At 45.7% G+C, this 25719-nt stretch overlaps 1 protein-coding gene across 3 annotated transcripts in view; it reads right to left on the minus strand.

Annotated features, from left to right (window-relative positions):
- Nucleotides 1-25719, minus strand: part of LOC128836348 (NACHT, LRR and PYD domains-containing protein 3-like) — a 136835-nt gene that overhangs the window by 84518 nt on the left and 26598 nt on the right. For all 3 annotated transcript variants that reach the window (XM_054026556.1, XM_054026554.1, XM_054026553.1), the window contains exons 2-5: nucleotides 20446-20768; nucleotides 15056-15094; nucleotides 12094-13816; nucleotides 628-717 (exon numbers count right to left, since the gene is read on the minus strand). In XM_054026556.1, the coding sequence (XP_053882531.1) occupies nucleotides 628-717; nucleotides 12094-13816; nucleotides 15056-15094; nucleotides 20446-20746 (2153 nt within the window). In that variant the 5' untranslated portion in view covers nucleotides 20747-20768. The remainder of the gene's footprint in view (nucleotides 1-627; nucleotides 718-12093; nucleotides 13817-15055; nucleotides 15095-20445; nucleotides 20769-25719) is intronic.

Here is a 25719-nt window from a genome sequence, read left to right on the forward strand (position 1 = left end):
TTTTTAAACCATGATTTGTGGACTTCAGTGATTCAAGGGGTAACAAGGTGACTCTCAGTCCTGGGTGCCCCGAGAACCATCACAATGATACAGAGAGAGAGAGAGAGAGAGAGAGAGAGAGAGAGAAAAAACACCACTTGCTCCCCCCCAAAACCCCACCTTTGGATCAGGGAGAAATGAGATCCAATGAGGATACATGAATGATAAACAAATAGACTGGTACAGGGCTTAGACACCACGGTGATGGGCACCTTAGAAATACCTAAGATTAAAATACTTGAAATTTTCTTGCCAATCTCCTGAGTCTTTCCTCACCTTAAACCACCCCCAGCCACACTGCTTAACTCTGTCTCTCCTGCTTACCTGTTGAGATGGGAATTGGGGTTAATGTTGTTGAACCGCTAGGCTGCCATATAAGCCAACCCCACAGATATTCCAGCAAATACTCAGCTGGTGTAATTTGACTTCAATGAAGCTATGACAGTTTATACCAACTCAGAATCTGCCCCATTGACTGGATAGTTAAACAAATTCCTCAGCAGCTATGGTGAAGAGCTGCCTGGCTGCAGCATTTCTGGGATAACAGCAGTAAAAAGGGCATTTTTAAAAAAGGAAGTAATTTCTTACCTTAGTTTCTTTAAATTACAGTTTGAAGCCTTCAGTGCTTGACAGAGCAGGTAAATAGATGAAGGATGCAACTCATCCTGATGTTGTGCCCTGAAAAGAGAGAAAAAAATATTTTCTATGTTGTTCTCTGGAGACAAGTTTTAATTCTATTTCCAGAATACTAAAATAGGCTCTTATCTATGTGATCATGCCCTATGTAGGAGTTATTCTGCCATTTTAATTAAATACATTCATACCTATATCCTCCAAATCAAAAATATATCAAATACATTAAGATGGACTTTAAATACACAGAGTCAAATAGAATAGGTTCTCCTAAGTGTAACCTATCCTTTTTTTGAACCTGTGGTTCTCTGGGCATTCACATGCAGTTCTAAAAACTCACACTAATGGGAATGTCTCCAGTGGCTTTATGCTTTTCATGGAATCATAGAAGATCAGAGTTGGAAGGGACCTCAGGAGATCATCTAGTCCAACCCCCTGCTCAAAACAGGACCAAATCATCCCAAGGACTAAATCATCCCAGCCAGGGCTTTGTCCAGCCAGGCCTTAAAAACTTCTAAGGATGGATATTCCACCACCTCCCTAGGTCACCCATTCCAGCGGTTCACCACCCTCCTAGTGAAATAGTTTTTCCTAATCTCCAACCTAGACCTCCCCCACTGCAACTTGAGACCATTGCTCCTTATTCTGTCATCTGCCACCACTGAGAACAGCTGAGCTCCATCCTCTTTGGAATCCACCTTCAGGTAGTTGAATGCTGCTATCAAATCCCACACACACACACACACACACCTTTTCTCTTCTGCAGACTAAATAAGCCCAGTTCTGTCAAATCCCACACACACACACACACACCTTTTCTCTTCTGCAGACTAAATAAGCCCAGTTCTGTCAGCCTCTCCTCATAAGTCATGTGCCCCAGCCCCTAATCATTTTTGTTGCCCTCCGCTGGACTCTCTCCAAATTGTCCACATGCTTTCTATAGTGGGGGACCCCAAAACTGGACACAATACTCCAGATGTGGCCTCACCAGTGCTGAATAGAGGGGAATCCCTTCCCTTGATCTGCTGGCAATGCTCCTACTAATGCAACCCAATATGCCATTAGCCTTCTTGACAACAAGGGCACACTGCTGACTCATATCCAGCTTCTTGCCCACTGTAATCCCCAGGTCCTTTTCTGCAGAACTACTGCTTAGTCAGTCTGTCCCCAGCCTGTACCAGTACCTGGGATTCTTCCATCCTAAATGCAGGACTCTGCACTTGTCTTTGTTGAACCTCATCAGATTTCTTTTGGCCCAATCCTCCAATTTGTCTAGGTCACTCTGGACCCTATCCTTACCCTCCAGCATATCTACCTCTTGCCCCAATTTAGTGTAATCTGAGAACTTGCTGAGGGTGCAATCCATCCCATCATCCAGATCTTTAATGATGATGTTGAACAAAACCAGCTCCTTGGGCACTCTGCTTGATACCAGCTGCCAACTAGACATTGAGCTGTTGATCAGTACCGATTGAGCCCGACAATCTAGTCAGCTTTCTATCCATCTTATAGTACATCCATCCAATCCCTTTTTAACTTGCATGCAAGATCACCGTTTATCACTATCCGTTGAGCCCGACTATCTTGCTAGCTGTCTGTCCACCTTATAGTCCATTCATGGAATCCATACTTTTTAAATTTACTGGAAAGAATACTTTTGTGTTGGTCAATTGTTTTTTAAATCAGTTCTGGAGATATACACAATCATTCCTATTGTATCTAACCAAGAGAGTTGACTTTAATTTATCTACCAAAGTAAAAAACAAAAAGATGAGTATTTGCTTACAGTTTTAAGTATCGCTATCACTCAGCGATGTGTGATTGGTGTTACACTTTGTGAAGTGACATCCCCATAACTAAGCAGAAATGGTGGCTTATTAGATCCTGACACCAAAGAGCATAAGAGGGCAAGTTAATTTTAAGGCAGCATCTGTATAAGAAATAGTGCTGGATTATCATCATGGCAAATCTCAAATGGACATAGCCTCCTTGCAGATCAAGCACCACCCAATCGCTACCTGAGAATCCAGCCAGACCATCATAAAATCCCAATCTATGTACATTATTCTCATTCTTATTGCACCACCAAAGTGTCTGGCTCCCATATGACCACTGACCATGTAGCAGCATTCTTTGGTAAACATATTTTTGTAATTCGTGAATCTCCCATCCTAATAATGTGTCAATGCCAAGAAAGCCGCCAAACCCAAACAAGTGCTGATGGAAGCGGTTGCTGGGTTCAGCTATGAATATCCTCATTGCTGAACTTGTCCTGCCACTTAATATGGAGCAACCGACAAAGACAACAAGAATCAGAAATGTCAATCCAGCCCTCTTCAGCCTTCCTCAGTGGTGATTTTACAAATGTAAAATGGTGAGACTGATACTGGAATGCTGTGCCCAGTTCTGATGTCAATATTTTTAAAAGGTTGTTGAAACACTGGAAAGGAGCCTCAAAAATGATTTGAGGGCTGGAGAAAATGCCAGTGAGTGACTGAAAGAGCTCAATTTTTTGTAGCTTAGCAAAAATAAGATCAAGATGTGACTTCATTACAGTGTCCAAGTACCTACATGGGGAGGAAACAGCAGGTACTAATGGGCTCTTTAATCTAGTGGAGAAAGGCCTAACAAAGCCCAATGGCTTGAAGTTAAGGCCAGACAAACTCACATGAGACATAAGGCACACTTAAAAAAAACCAAAAACAAACAAAAACAAGAAAACAGTGAGGGCGGTTAACCATTGGAACAAACTACCAAAGGAAGTGGTGGATTCTCCATTTTTTGATGGCTTCAAATCCAGACTGGATGCCTTTCTGGAAGAAATATTTTAGCCAAATACAACCTATTGGACTCAATACAGGGGTAAGTGGGTGAAATTCTACAGCTTATATTATATATGAGGTCAGAGTAGGTGAGCTATTGGTACCTTCTGGCCTACAGAGATGACTCCTGGGGGGGGGGCACACAGGGTCATGTGAACCCCCACTCCCCAATTTATGCCAGGGTTTGCCATCTGGGCCCCCTTCCTGTGCAGAAGCTCCTGGAGCTGGCAAGCTGCAAACTGTGTGTCAAGGCTGCTTCCCCACTTTGAACTTTAGGGTACAAATGTGGGGGCCTGCATGAAAATTTCTAAGCTTAACTACCAGCTTAGATCTGGTCCGCTGCCACCACTCCCAAAGCTAATTCCCTTCCCTGGGTAGCCTTGAGAGACTCTTCACCAATTCCCTGGTGAATACAGATCCAAACCCCTTGGATCTTAAAACAAGGAAAAATCAATCAGGTTCTTAAAAAGAAGGCTTTTAATTAAAGAAAAAGGTAAAAATCCTCTCTGTAAAATCAGGATGGAAAATAACTTTACAGGGTAATCAAACTAAAAGAGCTCAGAGGACCCCCCCTCTAGCCTTAGGTTCAAAGTACAGCAAACAGAGATAAACACTCCAGCAAAAAATACATTTACAAGTTGAGAAAACAAAGATAAGCTAACAGGCCTTGCCTGGCTGTTTACTTACAGGTTTGAAATATGAAAGACTTGTTCAGAAAGATTTGGAGAGCCAGGATTGATGTCTGGTCCCTCTTAGTCCCAAGAGCGAACAACCCCCAAAACAAAGAGCACAAACAAAAGCCTCCTCCCCCCCCCCCAAGATTTGAAAGTATCTTGTCCCCTTATTGGTCCTTTTAGTCAGGTGTCAGCCAGGTTACCTGAGCTTCTTAACCCTTTACAGGTAAAAGGATTTTGGAGTCTCTGGCCAGGAGGGATTTTATGGCACTGTATACAGGAGAGCTGTTACCCTTCCCTTTATAGTTATGACACTGTGGCTGTGGGGAGAGGCAGCAGCAAACAGCTGGGAGCCACAGGGAGGAGCTACTGAGGGTAAGGGGAAGGCGTGCCTGGGAGGGGCATGACTCAAGCTGTTGGGGAGGTGAACCTTTAAATGTGTATTTGATCCTTTGACCAGCCGAATCTTCAGGCAAAGACAATGAAGGCCGATTTTTACATACCACATGAACAAAGCTATCAAGCATCTATACCCAGCAGGCAGGGGCGGCTCCAGGCACCAGCACGCCAAGCGCGTGCCTGGGGTGGCAAGCCACGGGGGGGCGGCCTGCCAGTCACTGAGAAGGTGGCAGGCAGGACGCCTTCAGCAGCATGCCCACGGGAAGTCCTCCAGTCTCGTGGCTTCAGCAGCAATTCCGCGGTGGGTACGCCGAAGCCGCCGGACCAGTGGACCTCCCGCAGGCATGCCGCCAAAACCACAGCACCGGCGGACCGCCAGTGCTTGAGGCGGCAAAAAACGTAGAGCCGCCCCTGCCAGCAGGAGACAGAAGCTTGTGGCGCAAAGAGCCCCCTACGCACACACCTGCCCCATTCTCCTCCTATCAGACTGGGCTGGCAGGAGCTTGAGGCTTCTGCCCTGCAGTGGGGTGGTGGGACAAAGGGTTTCGGCCCTTCAGGGAGGGGGTTCTAAGAGATTTAGCCCCCTGGGGGGCATCAGGACAGAAGCCCCGTGCCCCGTGCCCCAGCAGGCGCCACCCCATGGGGCAGGTCATGTATGTCTTGCAGCTCAGAGGGTCAGTAAGATTGGCCACTCCTGGTGTATAGAGTGAGGTCTTTTCTGAAAGCTAATGACACTGGTGATTAATATCACTGTAAAATGTGCATATTAACACTACATAAGTAGTTATGGATACCCCTTGATATTGGGCTTTACAGTCTGCCCAGACAGGCGGAAATGTCACAGCTCTCTACCTGGCTCTTATGTAAATTAAGCAGGGTAGCATGAGAAACAATGGAAGCCCTATTTGCCTAGAAATTAGCAGGAGGATGGAAAGCCCGCAGGAAGGGAAGAACAGCAGGAGGTCATTTTGCCTCTTGTAACAAGGAAGTTTAGGAAATAAAAGCAGAAGCAGAAGCAGAAAGCCATTTTTGGCATCCATCACTGGACAGATGGAGGAGGGGGGAGTTCTTACAGGCTGAGTGTCAGGAATCAGGGACTGCAGCAGAGCTAGTCTCTGGGCAGCCTCATCAGCACAGCTAGCCTGCAGCAGGCTGTTGGATTAGCCATGCAATAGGAGGCTGCTGGATTGGCCTGGGCTTTACCACTCCTGGAACAGTCCAGCCCCCTCTTGCATCAATTAGACAAATTCATTCACACTATGTCCATCATTTTTGGTGACCCCAACAGCGTGCAGACCACCAAGGCAGCCCTTCAGGCCTTACAGCAGGAGATCAGCCCATAGCCAAGTACACTGCTGAATTTTGTCATTGGCTTCTGACACTGGGTGGAATGAGGCAGCACAGCGCCACCATTTGCTCCTGAGGTTAAATGAGGAGATTAAGGATGAGCTTGCCTGGGTGGAGTCTCTATCCAGTTTGACAGCCTGACTGAATTGTGCATCACAATTTATGATTGCCTCAAAGAGTGATGTTGTGAGTGTACCTCAATTTTTCTAGAAGCCACCACTCCTCAGGACTCCGACACCCAAGGCACACAGGTCTTCCCTAGCATCAGAGCTCATGCAAGACCACCAGGTTTGCTTGCACTTCTCTGACTTGGAATAGCACCAATGCCGGGTTTCAGTCTTGTGCCTATGTTGTGGGGACCCGGCCATCTTGCCTTAATGTGTTCGGTAAAGATTTGGGTAGAACCGGGGCTGGGAAATGCCACATCCCCAGCCCTTGGGGTGGGGACCAGGCTGAACTGTTCTTCTTCCCTCTCCAGCAGTTCCCAGCACCCACAGACAACAATTATCACAGCACAGAGACCCCAAGTCAGCTTCCAACGCAGCTCTGGACACCTCTATTAATTTGACTACTGGTAAACAATGAAAGATCACCCTAGATGCCCCAATTGGGGCCTCTAGGTATCTTCATGGATGTAAACTTTGTTAAGACGCATGTGGTTCACACCCTATGGAAGGACCTTCCAGAGCTGGTTGAGACTATTGATGGGTCTCTCTTCTCCTCAGGACCTGTAACCTGCCATGTCATGCCAGTAACAGTTATCACCCTCTGGGGGCATCAGGAAACCCTACAATTTGGATTAATGTGGGCCCCTCATGTTCCCATTATCCTAGGTATGCCCTGGCTTACCACCCATGACCCTCAGATTCACTGGCAGAAGAGGACCCTATATTTTATTTCCAGGCATTGTTGGCTATCCTGTCTCCCAGGATCCTAGAAACACACCGTTGCAGTCTGTCATTCATGTCATCCACTGGAAGATCCCGACCTGCAGGCAGGAGAACCATCAAGACCCTCAGTGCCCTGCATGGCCCCACCTGCTGTGACCAAGATCTCCCACAGATACCGTGACTTGACTAATGTTTTTGACGAGGGGAATGTGGACATCCTGTCCCCACATCACATTCACAATTCCCCAATTAATCTCCAGCGAGAAGCCGAGACCCTATTCGATTGGATGTCTGCCCTCTCCAAACCCAAACGTTGGGCTCTCCACCTGTATTTGTGGGAGAACCTTCAGAAGGGTTTCATCTGCCGATTCACATCCCCAGCAGGTGCTCCAATCTTTTTTAGTCAAGAAGAAACATGGCTGCTTGTGTCCATTTATTGACTATCGGGCCCCAGACAAGGTGACTATAGAAAACCACTACAAGCTCCCATTCCTCCACCTGTAACAGTTCAGGGCCAAGAAGAAAACATGGTTTGGCAGATTCTAGATTCTTGTCGAGTCCAGGGAAAACTACACTGTCTGGTTGACTGGGATGGGCATGGCCCAGATGAGTGTTCATGGGATCCCACAGACCACATCCATGCCCTGATCCTCCTGCATGTCTTCCACAACACTGACCCTGAGAAGCCAGGTCCTGTGGCCCCTAGACAGTGCCCTCAAAGGGGCGGTAGTGTCAGGAATCAGGGCCTGCAGCAGAGCTAGTCTCTGGGCAGCCTCATCCCCACAGCTGGCCTGCAGCAGGCTGCCTGATTAACCACGCAACCTGATTGGCTGCAGAGGCCAGCAGCCTAGCTCTTAAGGCAGCAGCAATAGCAGCAGCTTGCTTGCTGCTCAATGATCATGCCCACCACTGTGCCTGCTCCTGCTTTGCCCCCCAACTTGCCTCTGTTCTGCCCTTTGCCTTGAACCCATCCTTGCCTGATACCCTTCCTGCTCCAATTCCTGACTTCTGGTTTTGACCTTTGGCTTTCGCTCCTCTCTATGGACTCTAGCTTGACCCTTCATTCTGGTACCCAGTTTCTGTCTCTGAGTTTTACCGGGGGCTTTGGCTTCTGACCACTGACTATGGCTCTGACCCTGGCCACTAGGCTAGACCGCCCTTATCCCAGTTGTCTGACACTGAAAAGGATGGTCCTTCAACCTGGGGAAAGGGGGGGGGGGGCATTGATGTTTCTGGAAACTGAATATAGGTGAGAAAGCTACTTAGGCAAAAATTGTACCTTGCTAGATTAAGTTTTAGACTTTTAGAAGTGTATTTTGTTTTGTTTTACTTCTAACTTTCTAAGTTTTTTCCTTATACTTGAACTCACTTGAAATCCTATCTGTGTTTGTTTATAAACTTGTTTTACTATTAATCTAAACCAACAGTGTTGTGAGTGTACTAAAGTGAATGTCATCTCCAGTTCATTTGGCAAGTTGGTGTGTTTTGTCTCCTTAATGGAACAAAGGAACCTTATTATTTCTCTGAACTGTCCAGGAGAGGGATGGACATTATAGGCACACAGTTTTGGGGAAATTCAGGACTTGGAGTACATTGGAGTCATCCTGCTGGTTATAACTAAGGCTCGTGGAAGCCAGAGTGGCTGGCGTGGTGCTGGCAGGCTGCTGGGGTCAGGGTCTGCTGGACCAAGGCTGTCCTATACACAGGCACTCAGCGTGTGACCTGCATGCTCATGTTGGCTGGCTGTGAGCAGCCCAGGTCTGGAGCTACAGCAACAAGGCATTGTGAGATGACACAACCCCTCACTGGTCTGGATTGCACTCCCTAAACTGTGAAGCCCAAAACACTGTGATTACAAGTGCTTTAGGTCATAAGTATTTGGTTATTGCATGGTGTCACTACAGGGGACAGTTGTTGTTGCCTGGGTCCCCTAACTATGCATTTCTATGTCTTAAAATAAATTCAAACATGTTAAGTTTAACCTCAACTCTGAAGGTCCTGGGTTTAATAAAGTTTGATTGGGGGATAATTTCACCCTCCCTGTTATGTAATTTACCATAAATTACAGATATGTATTCTCAACTTTTTTTTCTGGAAATATATAGGACACTGGGACAAAATTCACTATTAATTAGGGGAAATAATCTATTTTGTTTTCACTTTAAAAAGTGTGCCTCCTCTCCCAGACGTGGACTCACTGTTAAAGGTGTAATTTCTGTTCAGAGACGGAACAATTGCAACCGAAATTACCTATTGTTCTTTGCTTGTGTGATGTTATTAATATGACCTGTAACCATATAGATCATTGTTGCAACCACTGTTATATCTTTGCAGCAAATATTGTACAAAGGTTGTCGTGTGAGGTGTCTATGGAAAGGTTATTATTTGCTGATTATGATTATGCTAGCTGTATGTGTGTATCATTTTTGTAATTAAAGTTATAAATATTGGCTATGTACTTGTATCTCAATGTGTTTTGATTCTGAGAAGCCTTAGTAAAGCATTTGGTCAGCTTCTTGAGAAAGGATTTTGCAAGAAGTGTCCAATCAAGAAACACTTAATGGATAATGGATCTTGGGAGTCATAAGAAGTCTTCCTGGAAATGTTCAAGATAGCATGTGAGCAATGGCTGCTGCCTGTAAAGAACTGAGTCCTGCATGGACATGTGACTTGCCTGTGTGACTCGAAACTCCATTTTGCTGTAATTTTCCACAGTAAGAACAAAGAGGCGTCCTTACACCTGGAAAAGACTATAAAAGGCAGCTGCCTCATCTCCATCTTGTCTTCAATCCTGCTTCATACCTCTGGAGGGACTTTGCTACAAACTGAAGCTCTGAACAAAGGACTGAATGACCCATCCCAGCTGTGGATGTACTCTAGAGACTTGATTTGTGCCTGCAGTTTATTCCATCACTGCTACCAGCCTAAACCAAGAACTTTGCTATTACTGTATGTAATTAACTCCATTTAACCAATTCTAGCTCTCATCTCTATCTTTTTCCTTTTATGAATAAACCTTTAGATTCTAAAGGATTGGCAATAGTGTGATTTGTGGGTAAGATCTGATTTGTATATTGACCTGGGTCTGGGGCTTGGTCCTTTGGGATCGGGAGAACCTTTTTTCTTTTACTGAGGTATTGGTTTTCATAACCATTCATCCCCATAATGAGTGGCAGTGGTGATGATACTGGGAAACTGGAGTGTCTAAGGGAATTGCTTGTGTGATTTGTGGTTAGCCAGTGGAGTAAAACTGAAGTCTTCTCTGTTTGGCTGGTTTGGTTTGCCTTGGTGTGCAAAGGAACCCCAGCCTTGGGCTGTAACTGCCCTGCTATAAGCAATTTGTCCTGAACTGGCATTCACAGTTGGGTCCAACCAAAGCCAGCATACTTGTCTCTAAAATAATGGGAGTCATATCCCTGAAATGGAAGATAAAGACACAATTATTATTATTTGCACTACTATTGACTGTTTCCATAGACTATGGTTTTCAACAACAACAACAAAAAATCACTCAGCTCTCAATGCTTCAAAGCATCCCATTTTCACCCACAACCCCTTGGCAATGGACCTTGGGTACTTTCAGTACTTCCAGGGGAACAAACAAGTTGAGATGCATGCAATGAATGTGCATGGTTGTGTAGTGCAGGGGTTCTCAACCTTGGGATGTGACTCATTCAGGGTAAGCCCCTGGCGGGCCGCGAGATGCTTTGTTTGCCTGAGCGTCCGCACGTACGGCCACTCACAGCTCCCAATGTCAGTGTTTTGCCATTCCCGGCCAATGGGAGCTGCGGGAAGCGGTAGCCTGGTGTAGTGCACAGCTCAGCTCCCCAGAAAGCACATATCTGCCAAGTATGTGCTCCTCCTGTTCAGGCTCTTATTCTTAGGCAAAAATCTTGCTCAGCTCCTCATTGTATGGACATGCACTTGACACATCACCAGAGCCCTCGTTCTTCTTGGTACTTTTATACTTCTGCTGCTACTCTTTGGCTTTGTCATATTCATGTCTCTGGAACTCAACCCAGCAGTATCCTTCTCTCCCATTTGCTGCGCTAGCTGCTGGTAACTTTTGGCATCCTGGTGACTACTACAGAGATGAGATTGGACATGCTCCTCTGCCCAGAGAGAGGGAAGTCCAAGACCTCAGCATGAGACCATACGCAGGGCATACCTGTGGCAACGGCCTCAGGATCCATGTACTTGCACTGAGCTCTAATTGCAAATGCATGCTGTTAATAGTTCCACATTTAACTGCCCTGTGCTCTGCTTTCAAAACGTGCACAAGGCAAGGCATCTGTGATTCTGGGTCCCCTGGTGATGAAGACGATTATTGATTAGAGGAAGCTCTCTCCCTGTTCATAACAAACCAAAAGTCACTCCACTCTGCCTACAACCTATCGGAGAGTCTCTTGACCTTGCTCTCACATATATTGTGAAAAACTCAACAAGCACTAACAACACGAGTCAGATATCTTTCAGAAGCATCAGGCCCTGTCATGAGACACCTACATCTTCCTTTCAGGCTTGTACATGCACAGTCAGGTTACATCTACTCTTGGAGCCAGGGGTCTGATTCCCAGCTCACATAGAATACTCACGCTAGCTCAATGAGAGCTATGTGAGCTGGGAATCGCACCCTTAGTTCCAAGTGTTAGATGCAGCCTTTGTGCCAAGGACATTAATGAAAATATTAAATAAGATCAGTCCCAAGACTGATCCTTGAGGAACTCCAGTAGTAACCTCCCTCCAGCCACTAGTTCACCTTTCAGCATAACCCATTGTCATCTCCTCTTTAGCCAGTTCCTTACGCACCTTACAATTCTTATACTAATCCCCATCTTTTCTAATGTAATTACTCATTTCTCATGTAGTATTATGTCAAATGCTAAACTAGAGTCCAAATATATTAGCTCTACTGCATTTCCCGCATATAAAAATTTTTTATCTCAAAAATAATATCAATGTACTCTGGCACGGTCTACCTTTGATAAACCAATGTTGTATAACATCCCCTTTCCTGTTCACCTCCATGAGTGTAAGTGTTCTTTCCTTCAACATTTGTTCTAAAACCTACAAGTCTTTCTCAAAGTCTTATTTCCATGCTTTTAAGGCTTGGGGTGGATGGGGCATGGTCCTTCCCAGTCTTAAATGTTTGTCACTAAATTGAGCCACTTTTATGGTGGGTCATTTGGCCATTTGAGCTATGAAAACTTACAGGGGAAAAAATCAGTGTTTAAGTTTTAAAAATATAAGAAGTTACATAGGTATTTTTAGAGCTCAGATAACACTCACCGATGTGGCCACTCGCGTGGTCCTGGGGAATCTTCATTCAGGTCTTCAGTTAGAAAAGTACAGTTCTCTAGACAAACTGACGCCAGTTTACAGCAATTCTTTATACAGAATTGAAGAACAATTTGATCCATTTTGGTAAAGGTATGATGAGTTAATTTTAGCTCCGTGAAATGATTCATTGCACTCTGCACAAATTCAGTTTCTTCAATTTCATACAAACAGTAAAAATAATCCAGATAGAAAAACATTGACTCCTTATCAGAAGGCAATTTATCATAGTTGAACAACAACAAAAAGGGTTTCTCTTTAACCCATGTTAGTAAATTATTTTTAACTTTGGGTGAAAATTTGCAGCTAAGATTTTTCTCCATCTCCTCCATTCTCTTTTTATTTAAGAGACCAAACAGGAATCGCACTGTTAACATTAAATAATTCCTAGATTTTCCACATTTTTCAAACAATTTTTCCACAGGTTGTATAGCAGTTGCTGACTTTTTCACAGGTTCTTCTTTCTCCAACACATAAAACAAAGCTGCAAAAAACTCTTGAAAACTCAAGTGAATGAAGCTGTAAACACGTTCGCAGCCAATGCCTTTTTGAAACATGTTCTCATTCAGAAAGAGGGAATCAGGTTTATCTAAACCATGTTTCTTGACATCTTCTTCCTCGAACAGTATATTCTTCCTCCAGATTCCATCTGCAGCCAAGGAGCAAAGTTCATTCAAGTTACCTTGTACCTTTTGCTTTGAATTGCTGCTGTGACCCTCTAATAAACTGAAGAGATAGAGCATGTAGACTCCAGTGATTGTAGTGGAAGTTTGTGCAAGATCTTCACCTGCTTCCAGCTGTTGTTTCAGAACCGTGCAGATGATCCAACAGGCAATGGGGACAAAGCACATGGTGAACAGCATTTCGTTGTCTCTTACAAAGTTAAAGGCTTTGCTTGCTTGTTCTTCCTTCTCAAAGAACTTGTAAAAATATTCTTTTCTCTCATTTTCAGAAAACCCCAGGATCTCTGCATAACGTTCATCTTTCAAACACCGCCCAAGTTTCTCCAGGGCAATTGGTCTTGTAGTAATTAGTAAGTAAGATTTGAGAAGCACTTTTTTCCTAAATAAACTGCTCAGTATGATTTCCACTGGCTGCTTCTCACAGGGATCAGAGCACAGATTACTTGTTGGTTGATTAAAGGCAAATCTCAGTTCATCAAAACCATCAATTATGAACAGGAGTTTTTCTGGAGTCATCAGAATCTCTTTAGTTGGTGCATTATGATCAGGACAATTTCCTAGAATCAAATCTTCCACACTTCTCTGCTCTCTGTCAAAGTTAATTTCCCGACAATTTATGTAGAAAACATAATCAAACCTGCTCTGATACAGTTCTTCATTTGCCCAGTCCAACATGATCTTTTTTGCTGTCAGTGTTTTTCCAATCCCTGCAGCTCCCTGCAGCACGACAATTTGTGGTGATTGTTCCTTTCCATCAGATTCAAATAAATCGCCTATGGTGATAGGAGTAGCATGCTCAGTCATGATCTCTGCATGTCTCCGTCCCAGGGCCATTATTTCATGTTCTCTCTGCTTTTCATGACGATGTTCATTTGTAATGATCAGCTTTGTGTATCTGCTGTTTAGTTTCACATTCTCACCAAGACGAGCGTTCATGTCTTTTATTGCGCTGTATTCATTTTTTATATGTTCTCTATACTTCATGCTGTAAGCTGAGTTAATGACAAGAAGCATTAGATATTATTGTAATGATACAATAAAGCTATTTAAATACTGGTACTGTAAGTTTATAGTGCCCCTTCCATCGCAAAGTGTCCCCACGTAAATTAACTATGGTCCTAGTCCTTACTCATATCAGTGGTCCCATTGAAATCAGTGATGTAAGAGAAGTGTAGGCTCAGACCTTCTGTGCATATACATAAGAATCACTTCACCAGTTACTGAAACGCAGCCACCTCTAGGGTGAAACCTGTCAGATATTAACAGTGCACAATGAAACTCTAACAAAGTAGGGCATGAAGTGATGGAGAATTCTATGTATAATGGAAACAATAATGGGAATTTATGTGCAAAGAATATAACTAAATATAACCTAAAATTTCTGCAGGGCGCCGAGGTTTCAAAAAGTGCCATAGCACCTGCAGGGACTACAGATGTTGACCTCTAGTTATTTTGCCTCCTTTAAAAGATGGCGTCCCTAGCAGGAGAGTGTCTTCCAGCATCATGCTGCTGCACTGGGTCAGTACTGCCTCTCAGGGCCCGCTCTAACTTTTTTGCTGCCCCAGGCAAAAAAAAAGAGCGCCCCCTCGCCATAACATCCCCCCCCAAGCACCGTGCTATTGAAACCCTCGCCCCCTCTGAGCGCCGCGCCACCAAAACCCCTGCCCCCCCCCAGCGCCGGGCTGGGCTGCCGAAACCCGCCCGTGAGCGCCACGCCAGGCCGTCGAACCCCCTGCCCCTGAGCACCGCGCCGGGCCGCCAAAACCCCCGCCCCCCCGAGCACCGCGCCAGCCCCCGCCACCCCCCAGTGCCGCGCCGCTGAAACAAAAACAAATAAACATAAAACCTCGAGCGCCACCCCACCGAACCAAAAAAACAACAAACCCCGAGCGCCCCCCCACCACCACAAGATTGGACGCCCCTTCCAAGGTGCCGCCCCAAGCACATGCTTGGTCAGCTGGTGTCTGGAGCCGGCCCTGCTGCCTCTGAGACAAGAGCTCCACCTACTCACCAGCACCATGTTCTGCAGCACCTGATTCTTTCCTGGAGATCTCCCCATTCATTTCCTCAACCCCCATCCAACCCCGCGTAACCTGTGTGATCTGATGAGCCTGCACTCTGAGATGTTACTTATTATTTCTACTAGTAAACCGAATGACTGGCTCATCTAGCCTAATGCTGGTAATCACTGATAATTATGCAATGCAATTCTTTATTGGAATGTCACATACCATTTACTGATCTTTCAGATGTTTGCCGAGGACCCAAAGCTGAAAGAGAAATTTCACATGAATATTAGTGTATCAAAAATCAGTGTCACGCAGTTCAGGACATTGGGACAAATCATTCATACAGGGTTCTCTGCATTAATAAGCTCCCTAGAAAACCCACAGCTGAGGCAGGCAGAGAGACTTTCTTTGGAGACACTAGTTCAGTGACCTGTTCAAAAAGGCCATCAGATGCAATACTCTTTTTCTTTTAAACCACTAGAGTAGCCACTTACAGTATGTCTACACAACAGTGTAAGCCTGGGCACAAGTCTAATCCCTCTTGTGCCACGCAACAATTGTGCTAACCTAGGGCTAAGATCTAGGGTCCCAGGACCCTGCAGGGCTGGAGGGTCTGAGCCCATGTTAAGCTGGGACCTAGGATCCAAGCCCTATTGCTTTTGTGTGTGCACGTAGCCCTGGCTTGACTTGGGTCCTCGAAGTCCTCTGGGTGTATCCCAGAGATCCTGGTTGCAGAGGAGCAGTGCTGCAGGCAGCCAGCCCAGCAGGTGGAAGCACTATTTTTGCCTGGTTGAGCATGATCCCTGATCCTGCTCCTCTCCCAATGGCAGCAGCTCTTGCTCTGGCTCCTCCTCGCTGCTGCACAGAGCTTCCCCGAACGAAGGAACAAAGCTGCCAGGCGGGAGGCAGCTCCCAACCACTGGGATGTTGGGAGTCATCCCTCTCCTGGCCATGCTGAGCCAGGAGCCCTGCTGCTCCCCATCTCTGCAGGGCAGCTGTGTGATCCCTACTCTGCTTTCTGGCCGTTGCCCCAGCCCCTCGGGGGCTGCATGTGTAGGGGTGGCTAGGCTGCATGCACTGTTGTGGGAGTCAGCCCCCAACGTTTCCCTACAGCCTCCTTCAGTGGTGGCAGCTCCAGCTCCTCCTCGCTGCATGGCACCTGCTTGTTCCCGCTGTGCTCTCTGGCCCTTGCTCTTGGGCCCCCTGGGGCTGCATGTGCAGGGGTACCCCAGCTGTGGCACTGTCAGGGTGGCAAGTGGGAATAAGCCAAAAACCTTCCCCGCAGCCTCCTCGTAATGGCATGGCACCCACCTCTCACAAGTGCCCCTTCTGGTCGGGTGCATCTTCAGTCTTTAAACAGCCTCAGCCCTGGTGTGACGATGCTGCCTGTGGGAGCTAGCTGAGGTCACTCAGTTAGGGTGAACTGCAAACAAAACGGGGCAGGCAAACCCCAAATGCTGGTGGATATTCCAATACTTAGATTTACCAAGCCAGCACAAAACAACTTCTGTAGTACCTCACTGGTTACTCAGAAATCCAAACAACGCAGTTCCCTCAAAGTGCCCAGCCTCAGGCCTCCATCCAGACACACCTGTCAGATATGATGATGATTACTGAAAATCTTATCTCATCATATAAAAGAAAAGGTTTTTCCAATTCCAAAGGATCAGCCGCAGACCCAGGTCAAATGATAACTTAGATCTTACCAAAAATGCAGTCTTATAGCCCATCACAGGCCTCTGGGCCTAGGCCACCCCATCACACTCCTATGGTGTTAGCTTTCCCCGCAGTGCATCCTTGCTTCTGTGCAGAGCTTGCCAGGAGCAAGGCTAACAGGTGGGAGACAGCTCCCAGGTGACAGGATATTCGGAGTCATCTCTCCCCTGGCTGTCATGAGCTGGGAACTTTGCTGCTCCCCATCCCTGCAAGGCAGCTGCTTGCTCCCATTCTATTCTCTGTTCCTTGCTCCTGGCCCCTACTGCCCTCCCTGGGGTTACATCTCTAGAGATGTGTGGGCAGCATGCACTGTGAGGGCAATGAGTGGAAATGGGCATGCACTGTGAGGGCAATGACCAATCTCCAAAACATCCCATAGACTCTCAGGGATTCTTTATCCCAGTCTCCCGGGGTGCGGTGGGGCAGGGATAAGGAATCCCTGGGGGGTTCTGGAGAACCCTGCACCCCAACCCTGTGGAAACACTGCACCGCTCCATAGCCGGCAGCAAACAGCATGAGGTGGTAATGTGTCTTTCCTTTGCCCAACTTCAAAACAGACAAAAATAATAATAATAAAAAAAAACAGAAACAGCTTAATTCAAAAGTCCATTTTTAAAAATTTAGTATTGCAAAGTTCCGTTTTACTAGTTGGGCAGCCCTGGAGACTGACATCCTAATTATCCTCAGAACAGGAGCACATGGGTGTTTTCCTACCACTGTGACTCAGCCTAGAGGTGCAGAGCCCAGCTCTCAGGTTAGATGGTAGTTCAGTATAAAGCCTTCACAAATTGCAGTCATTCTACCGAGACAGCCACCAAAGGTGCTAATTATGCAGTTGATGTATTCGTGTGCTCCTTTATGGGCAGCTGAATCCCATCAATAGCACCCTCACAGATAGGAAACAGGGTAGGCATTAGATTTTTTCCCACAATACACTGTATTCTTAGGGCTAGAGTGTTGACTCAGGTCTGTGCACTGCAGTGTGGAGGCTAGAACCCTAGGTTCAAGCACAGGTCAAAAAATCCTTAACCTAGGGTTAAAATACACTGTAGATGCTCAAACCCAGGGTTCCCTAACATGGGTCAGCTGACTCAAGACCCACTAACTCTAGGCTTACATTTCTATGTAGACATACCCATAGAATCTTTCTTTTTGATGTATGAGCACTGAGATCTGCAAATGAAAAGTCCTATATTGGAGCTGGGTATTATAAAAAACAAACAATCTGAAAGGGTTGGAAGCAAACTACCAAAGAACAAAGCAAAACATGTTAATGAAGTGATGTTTTTCTTCTTTAAAAAAACCCAAGAAATTTCAGTATAGCTGCATTTAGTCATCCCCAGTTTTGGCAGGGGTCTCACTGCGAGCCCAGATAAGTGGTGTGGAAGCTTTCTCAACCCTATAATTAAAGGGGCAGATGTTTTATAATCAGAATATTAGGGGTTGGAAGAGACCTCAGGAGATCATCTAGTCCAATCCCCTGCTCAAAGCAGCACCAACACCAACAAAATCATCCCAGCCAGGGCTTTGTCAAGCCGGATCTTAAAAACATCTAAGGATGGAGATTCCACCATCACCCTAGGTAACCCATTCCAGCACTTCACCACCCTCCTAGTGAAATAGTGTTTCCTAATATCCAACCTAGACCTTCCCCACTGCAACTTGAAACCATTGCTCCTTGTTCTGTCATCTGCCACCACTGAGAACAGCCGAGCTCCATCCTCTTTGGAACCCACCCTCAGGTAGTTGAAGGCTGCTATCAAATCACCCCTCACTCTTTCTTCTGACTGAATAACCCCAGTTCCCTCAGCCTCTCCTCGTAAGTCATGTGCCCCAGCCCTCTAATCATTTTTGTTGCCCTCCGCTGGACTCTCTCCAATTTTTCCACATCCTTTCTGTAGTGGGGGGGACCAAAACTGGATGCAATACTCCAGGTGTGGCCTCACCAGTGCCGAATAGAGAGAAATAATCACTTCCCTTGATCTGCTAGCAATGCTTCTACTAATACAGCCCAATATGCCGTTGGCTTTCTTGGCAACAAGGGCACACTGCTGACTCATATCCAGCTTCTTATCCACTGTAATCCCAAGGTCTTTTTCTGCAGAACTGTTGCTTAGCCTGTAGTGATGCATGGGATTCTTCTGTCCTAAGTACAGGACTCTGCACTTGTCTTTGTTGAACTTCATGAGATTTCTTTTGGCCCAATCCTCCAATTTGTCTAGGTCACTCTACACCCTATCCCTACCCTCCAGCGTATCTACCTCTCCCCCGAGCTTAGTGTCATCTGCGAACTTGCTGAGGGTGCAATCCATCCCATCATCCAGAGCATTAATATTTTGAAGATATATTTTCTCACAACCACATATCAGAAGCTTGAGTTGAATAAAAAATACTTTAAACACTCAAGTCTTCTTTATATATAATAAAGCAGGACAGAATTTTTTTAAACAGATATTTCGCCCCTTCCCCCCCCCCGCCACCCCCTCCAGGTAAGCACCTCAAGAGGATGAATGTATTATGATACTTCCCCAAACTTACTTTTGGGCTGTCACACAGCATGAGGAATTTTTAATCCCCAAATAATATTTTTATAGAACTGAAAACAGGGAGTCTGATTCTCCACTGCCCTGCACCTTGTGTAGCCATTTGCACCTGTGCAAATTGCACCACATCATCAGCCTTGATATGGCCCATTTGTGCCTCTTTGATGATGCAGCAGGGCCATACAGCCAGTGTAAGCAGCCTCCTGGGGATTTCCACTGTGTGAAGGAATCCTTGGGGAGAGGGACAGGGAAGGCCTATGTAACCAGCAGTACCCACTGCACCTTGTGGAGGCCAGCGTAGGAGCTGTGTTGGGGACGTGGCTGGCTGTGTGTCTTGCCAGCTGCCTGAATGGACCCTTATGGCTCTGCTGCCAGAATGGGCTATTGTAAAACCACCTTCGTCTTCCTGCCATCAGCTGCACCGGGTGCTGCTCTCGCACAGCTGAGGATTGAGCCCAGTGAGTGCAAAAGGGCTGCAAAAAGCTCCCAAATCAGAAATCACCACTTAGCTTATACTGCATGTAGCTTTGGACATCCATGGAGTGCTCATTTGACACAGAGATTAATGGCTACACAAAGTATAAAGCAGTTTAGAATCAGGCCCATTAGTGCGCTCCTAACAACACATCATCCTGGAATGTTGTGTGCCTAACACAATACTATTATTTCCGGATGGAGTCCGGGGCCTTAGGAACTGCAGCTTTCCAGGATTGCTGGCTACTTAATAACTCAGGGCAATAAAATAACCTCTCCCCCCATCTCAAAAATAAAGACAAAAAACGTGTTGGCTGTTTGTATTGCACTGAATTTGTTTCTTTAATTAAAAACAGCCTTGGAGATAGAGTTCCTGCCTCGAACCCCAGAAAGGTCTCACTGGGCAAGTCAGCTGTTTGGGGAAACATACTGGGCCAGCATCTCTGCTGTGATCAGCTTCTAGTTACAGTTCCTTGATTCTGCATCCCAGCCCTAGCACAAGCTAGAGCAACCTGGGCATGTCCTCAAAGAATGGTGCTGTGGCTGGGCATGAACTCCAGTTACTTCTCCTTCTCACCTCTCTCTGTCTGTAACATTCTGCACTGCTATGTTTGCTCTGCAACCACAGGGGATTCCCCCACCCGAGGGATATCTTCAGATGTTGAGTTACAGGCTGACTCTGCTCCGCTTGTGCCAGCTGAATGGTGAAAAGGGATTGGAGCAGGTCAGAGAATCTGGCCCACTCTGGGAATCTCTGCTCTGAGTCCCCCTGGCTTCCGGCTGGGATTTAGAACTTGTCATTTCTGCCATCAGCCTGTTTCTTGTTCTGCTCCTGCACGGGGGCAGACTCCCAGGTTTTACAGTAACTTAGTTTCTTACCTTTCTCTCTCTCTTCTCTGAGTTTAGCAGCAGCGTCTCTGAGGTTGATCTGAGTGAAAACAGCTGTGGTTACTTCTACCGCAGCAATTTCACCATAGAATTGCATCAGGAGGTTCTTCGTGTCTATCCTATCAGCATTCTCCAGCTGACCTCGAGGGATGTTACCTTTCCCCTCAAAGTCAGAGTGTGATAATTTGTCTTTAAATCTTTTGAACTCTTCCTGAGACAGGTTGTCGAGGGCTCGTATGAGCAGATCACTTCTCATACAAGCAGTGAGATTTCTGCTGCTTCGGTTTCCCATCCGTGGGTATCAGGAAACAAAACTAAAATACAAAGTACATTTCTGTTAATAATTAATATGGAATAATCACAATATTTCCCATGTAGAAAAAAGCAGAGCAATACTGGGGCTTGTAACTCCTCAGTGCTTTGCCTCACAAAGGACTCACTGAACTTCATCTCTCTCTGTGCCTCAGTTTCTCCCTTTATAAAGTGAGGATAATCATACAGCTCTAGCATACAGGGGAGTTGTGCAGCTTAGTTAATGTATGCAAAGGCTGTTGAGGATCTAGGATGAAAGGTGCTATAATATTTATCATTGACATGGCTTTCAGAACACAGAGATGGGACCCCCCTAATTTAAAATATTTCAGAAAACAACCCAATGCAGTCTGGAACCTGTACATCACAGTCCTAGAGTATGAGAACATGTGTACTGAGACCCATTGTTAGCTTCACATGGCCTCAGGAGGGTTTTGGATACCAGAGCAGCAAGGTGAAGGGTAACAACAGTAACTTCTGATATACTGACTAGGGCCCATTCTGACAGGTCCCACAACCTGAATGTGTAAACTGTAACGTGTTCAGATTAGAAGTAGTCTATCACCAGAGAATGATATATTTACCGTTAGCCAGACTGCTATTAGAAACGTCTGGTAACTCTCATTTGATTTGTTCTCTCAGTCTTCTCAATGCTCAAACACAGATGACAAGAGGAACAGGAAATTATTTGCTCAGTTTATTTCTGCAGTAAAGTCAAAGTAACATATCTCCAGTCAAAGCTGACCTTCAGAGCTCTCTCAATTTCTCTAGCAGGCCTCATATTTTTTTTCAGCCTTCCTAGCACTAATTGCGCGCGCGTGCACACACACACACACACCTCTTTTTGTCTGTTCATTATTCCTCCTGGAAACTTCCCTTTGGGACACACCCCTTTGGCCTCAGCAGTTTGCACATGTGTTTTCTGCGACTAGTGATATCACAAACTCCATAGACGTGTTCATCTCCTTCCCCCTCCCACACACTCTGTACTGGAGGAAAATAAAATACCCAGATTCAAAGTAGTGTAGAAGCTTTAACCAAGACAAATAAACAATGTATAAAGTACAGAGTGTGATAGAGAATGGGGAACGGTCTCTGCATCTGTTAGATACGCAAGTAACAGTGATATCAGTAGGCGGTGGGGCGTAAGTCCTTCTCACTCTCGTTTTTCTGAGGGGGCAGAATCATGATTTTAAATTACAAATCATGAAAACAGGGTTTTTAACAAAAATAAATTGAGCAGAACTGGATCTTCATGGACCAGGAATTTCATACACTTAAAAAATGAGCATGAAACAGCTTTACATGTCACTTTTAGAATTACGCAGGAGTTGTTGCTTGACAAATGGAGGGGAAGAGGAGGCATTGCTGATACACCCCTGTGAGATTCTTTATTGCCATTGTCTTTCTAAAGTAAACTCCTTTATTCCATCAAAGATTTGCTCCTCTTTGGGTGCAAAGCCCCCAGAGCTGACTCCTAACTTGACACCCTGCACCATTTGGGGCTTTGTGTTCTCATTTTGGTTTCTGTTACAATAAGAATTTATCACATTTGTTGTTTTCGTTTGCAGTCCCCAGAAACTCCTGTCCCTATTCAGAAGTGGGAACAGGACATTCGCTGTTCCTTTCAGCAGAGCAATGAGAAGAATGGTGACAAGGAATCCATGGGTCCCTCTCTGCTTAGGAGGGTCCCAGAATGGGGGGTTTCTGCCTGGTTGACAGCCGGGGCCCGATCCTCCCCTAGGGTAAGTCAGCACAGCTCTGCTGACATCAGTGGAACCATCCTCATTTACACCAGCTGAGGATCTGGCCAAGGATAGTGTCTCTGCTGAAAAGGACAGAGGGGCTGGGAAGAATGCCAGAAGGTCAACTGTATGTGGGTCCCCACATGAGGGGCTTCAGAGGAGGCCTGGATTTCCTTGTATCAAAACTCTGGGCAGAGTGACTAGTATAACCACTGCTGCAGAGACCTCATCTGTTGAATATGGTGAGGTGAGTGCGATGGCTCCTCTTTCTGCTTGGTCTCCTACTGTGTCCATTAGCCTGTACTCACAACTCCAGCCCAGACAGACTCCCCAGGACACCTCCTTCAGGAACAGCTCTTATACACATGCAGCATACTCCCATTTATCCAAAATCCTGTTCTCTGAGCCACAGCACTATCCAAATTCCTTCCTTGTCCCCCAGCCTGAAATACACCCCCTCTGCAGCATGTATCTCAGAGGTTCGGGTAATAGTGCAGAGACCTTCTGCCTACAGGTGAGCGTGTGTCATCAGCCTCATGGCACTGCAGGGAGCCCTCTGTAGATCCATTGTCATGAGTGTGTAGGACCATGACAGCAAACCTGCAGAGAGCTCCCTGCACTGCCACAGGATCATTGACACCTGATCCCTCCAGGTGCAAGGTGCAGAAGGGAGGCTGTGGTCCTAGAGGTGCAGAGCAGAGAACCCCGGCTAGGACTCTTCTCTGCCCTGCCAGGAGTGCAGCCTTCCCTGCACTTTGCACCTGCAGGGATCAGATGTCACTGGCACTGTGGCAGCGCAAGAAGCCCTCTGCAGTCCCGCTGTCCCGGGAGTGAGCGAGCAGGGCCATGCCCTGGCCTCTCAGATATCCGAACTCCTGATTATCCGAATAATCTCTGTGTCCCCCATGCTATTCGGATAACTGGGAGTACACTGTCATACATCAAACAAATAAACCCTATGTTAAAAGACAGTTATGTTACAAAGTCAAGCAGTCAAAAGGCTGAGTTCTGCCCCCTGGTACGTCTGCACCAAGATACAGCCTTTGGTCACAAACCATTTTCTCACAGGACCCTGCCTCATTCACTGAATGGACAGCGAGTCAATATTTCTTTTCACCCTCCTGATTCAATGTGTGGCCCCAGGTGTTATTCCACATGCAACACACAATCCCTGCACTGAACACAGAATTACACTGGTCTACAATTTTTGAGAAGTCATCTGCTTCAGAGATAAAATGTGCTATTTATTATGTATTTTGATGTGCTGAATTCAAATATGACAATTAAAACAACTGATTGGCAACTGTTTCTAAGATATTTAAGTTTTTACATTTTATGTCTATGTATATTGTGCAGATAGTAGAGTTTTAATCATAAATTGTAAACCTAGGTCTTTTCATGTGTTTATGGTTGCTTTACATGATAATATTTCACCTGTCCTGTTTATGTAACACTTTAAAAAGCAGCAAAAGGGTTATATAAATAAAATTTATTATGAAACAAAAGGCAAAAAACTATTATGAACATAGTTTAGTCCTATTCAGTGTCTACTCGGTGCTTCTTGGCTTGTCTTTTGTATTCATTAAATGGAGCATCTCTTGTCGCTGTCCAGCAATACTCTGCAAGCATCGATGGACTCCATTTGCCCTGATAGCGTTTCTCCATTGTTGCAATGTCCTGGTGAAATCGCTCACCGTGCTCGTCGCTCACTGCTCCGCAGTGCGGTGGAAAAAAATCGAGATGAGAGTGCAAAAAATGTATCTTTAGCGACATGTTGCAACCAAGGCTTTGTATGCCTTGAGGAGGTTTTCCACCAACAACCTGTAGTTGTCTGCCTTCTTGTTTCCGAGAAAATTTATTGCCACTAACTGGAAGGCTTTCCATGCCGTCTTTTCCTTGCCACGCAGTGCATGGTCAAATGCATCATCTCGAAGAAGTTCACGAATCTGAGGACCAACAAAGACACCTTCCTTTATCTTAGCTTCACTTAACCTTGGAAATTTTCTATGGAGGTACTTGAAAGCTGCTTGTGTTTTGTCAATGGCCTTGACAAAGTTCTTCATCAGACCCAGCTTGATGTGTAAGGGTGGTAACAAAATCTTCCTTGATTCAACAAGTGGTGGATGCTGAACACTTTTCCTCCCAGGCTCGAATGACTGCCAGAGTGGCCAATCTTTCTTGATGTAGTGGGAATCTCTTGCACGACTATCCCATTCGCAGAGAAAACAGCAGTACTTTGTGTATCCAGTCTGCAGACCAAGCAAAAGAGCAACAACCTTCAAATCGCCACAGAGCTGCCACTGATGTTGGTCATAGTTTATGCACCTCAAAAGTTGTTTCATGTTGTCATAGGTTTCCTTCATATGGACTGCATGACCAACTGGAATTGATTGCAAAACATTGCCATTATGCAGTAAAACAGCTTTAAGACTCGTCTTCGATGAATCAATGAACAGTCTCCACTAATCTGGATCATGAATGATGTTGAGGGCTGCTATCACACCATCGATGTTGTTGCAGGCTACAAGATCACCTTCCATAAAGAAGAATGGGACAAGATCCTTTTGACGGTCATGGAACATGGAAACCCTAACATCACCTGCCAGGAGATTCCACTGCTGTAGTCTGGAGCCCAACAGCTCTGCCTTATGCTTGGGTAGTTCCAAATCCCTGACAAGGTCATTCAGTTCACCTTGTGTTATGAGGTGTGGTTCAGAGGAGGAGGATGGGAGAAAATGTGGGTCCTGTGACATTGATGGTTCAGGACCAGAAGTTTCATCCTCTTCCTCTTCCTCGTCTGACTCAAGTGAGAATGATTCTGGTGCATCAGGAACCAGCAGTCCTTCTCCGTGGGGTACTGGGCGTATAGCTGATGGAATGTTTGGATAATGCACAGTCCACTTTTTCTTCTTTGACATACCTTTCCCAACTGGAGGCACTATGCAGAAGTAACAATTGCTGGTATGATCTGTTGGCTCTTTCCAATTCATTGGCACTGCAAAAGGCATAGATTTCCTTTTCCTGTTCAACCACTGGCCAAGATTTGTTGCACAAGTGTTGCAGCATATGTGCAAAGCCCACCTCTTGTCCTGATCTCCAATTTTGCAGCCAAAATAAATGTGGTAGGCTTTCTTAACCATAGTGGTTATACTGCGCTTTTGTGATGCAAAAGTCACTTCACCACAAACATAGCGGAAGTTATGTGCAC

This window comes from Malaclemys terrapin, chromosome 4 (assembly GCF_027887155.1).
Source record: "Malaclemys terrapin pileata isolate rMalTer1 chromosome 4, rMalTer1.hap1, whole genome shotgun sequence".
NCBI classification, from domain to species: domain Eukaryota; kingdom Metazoa; phylum Chordata; order Testudines; family Emydidae; genus Malaclemys; species Malaclemys terrapin.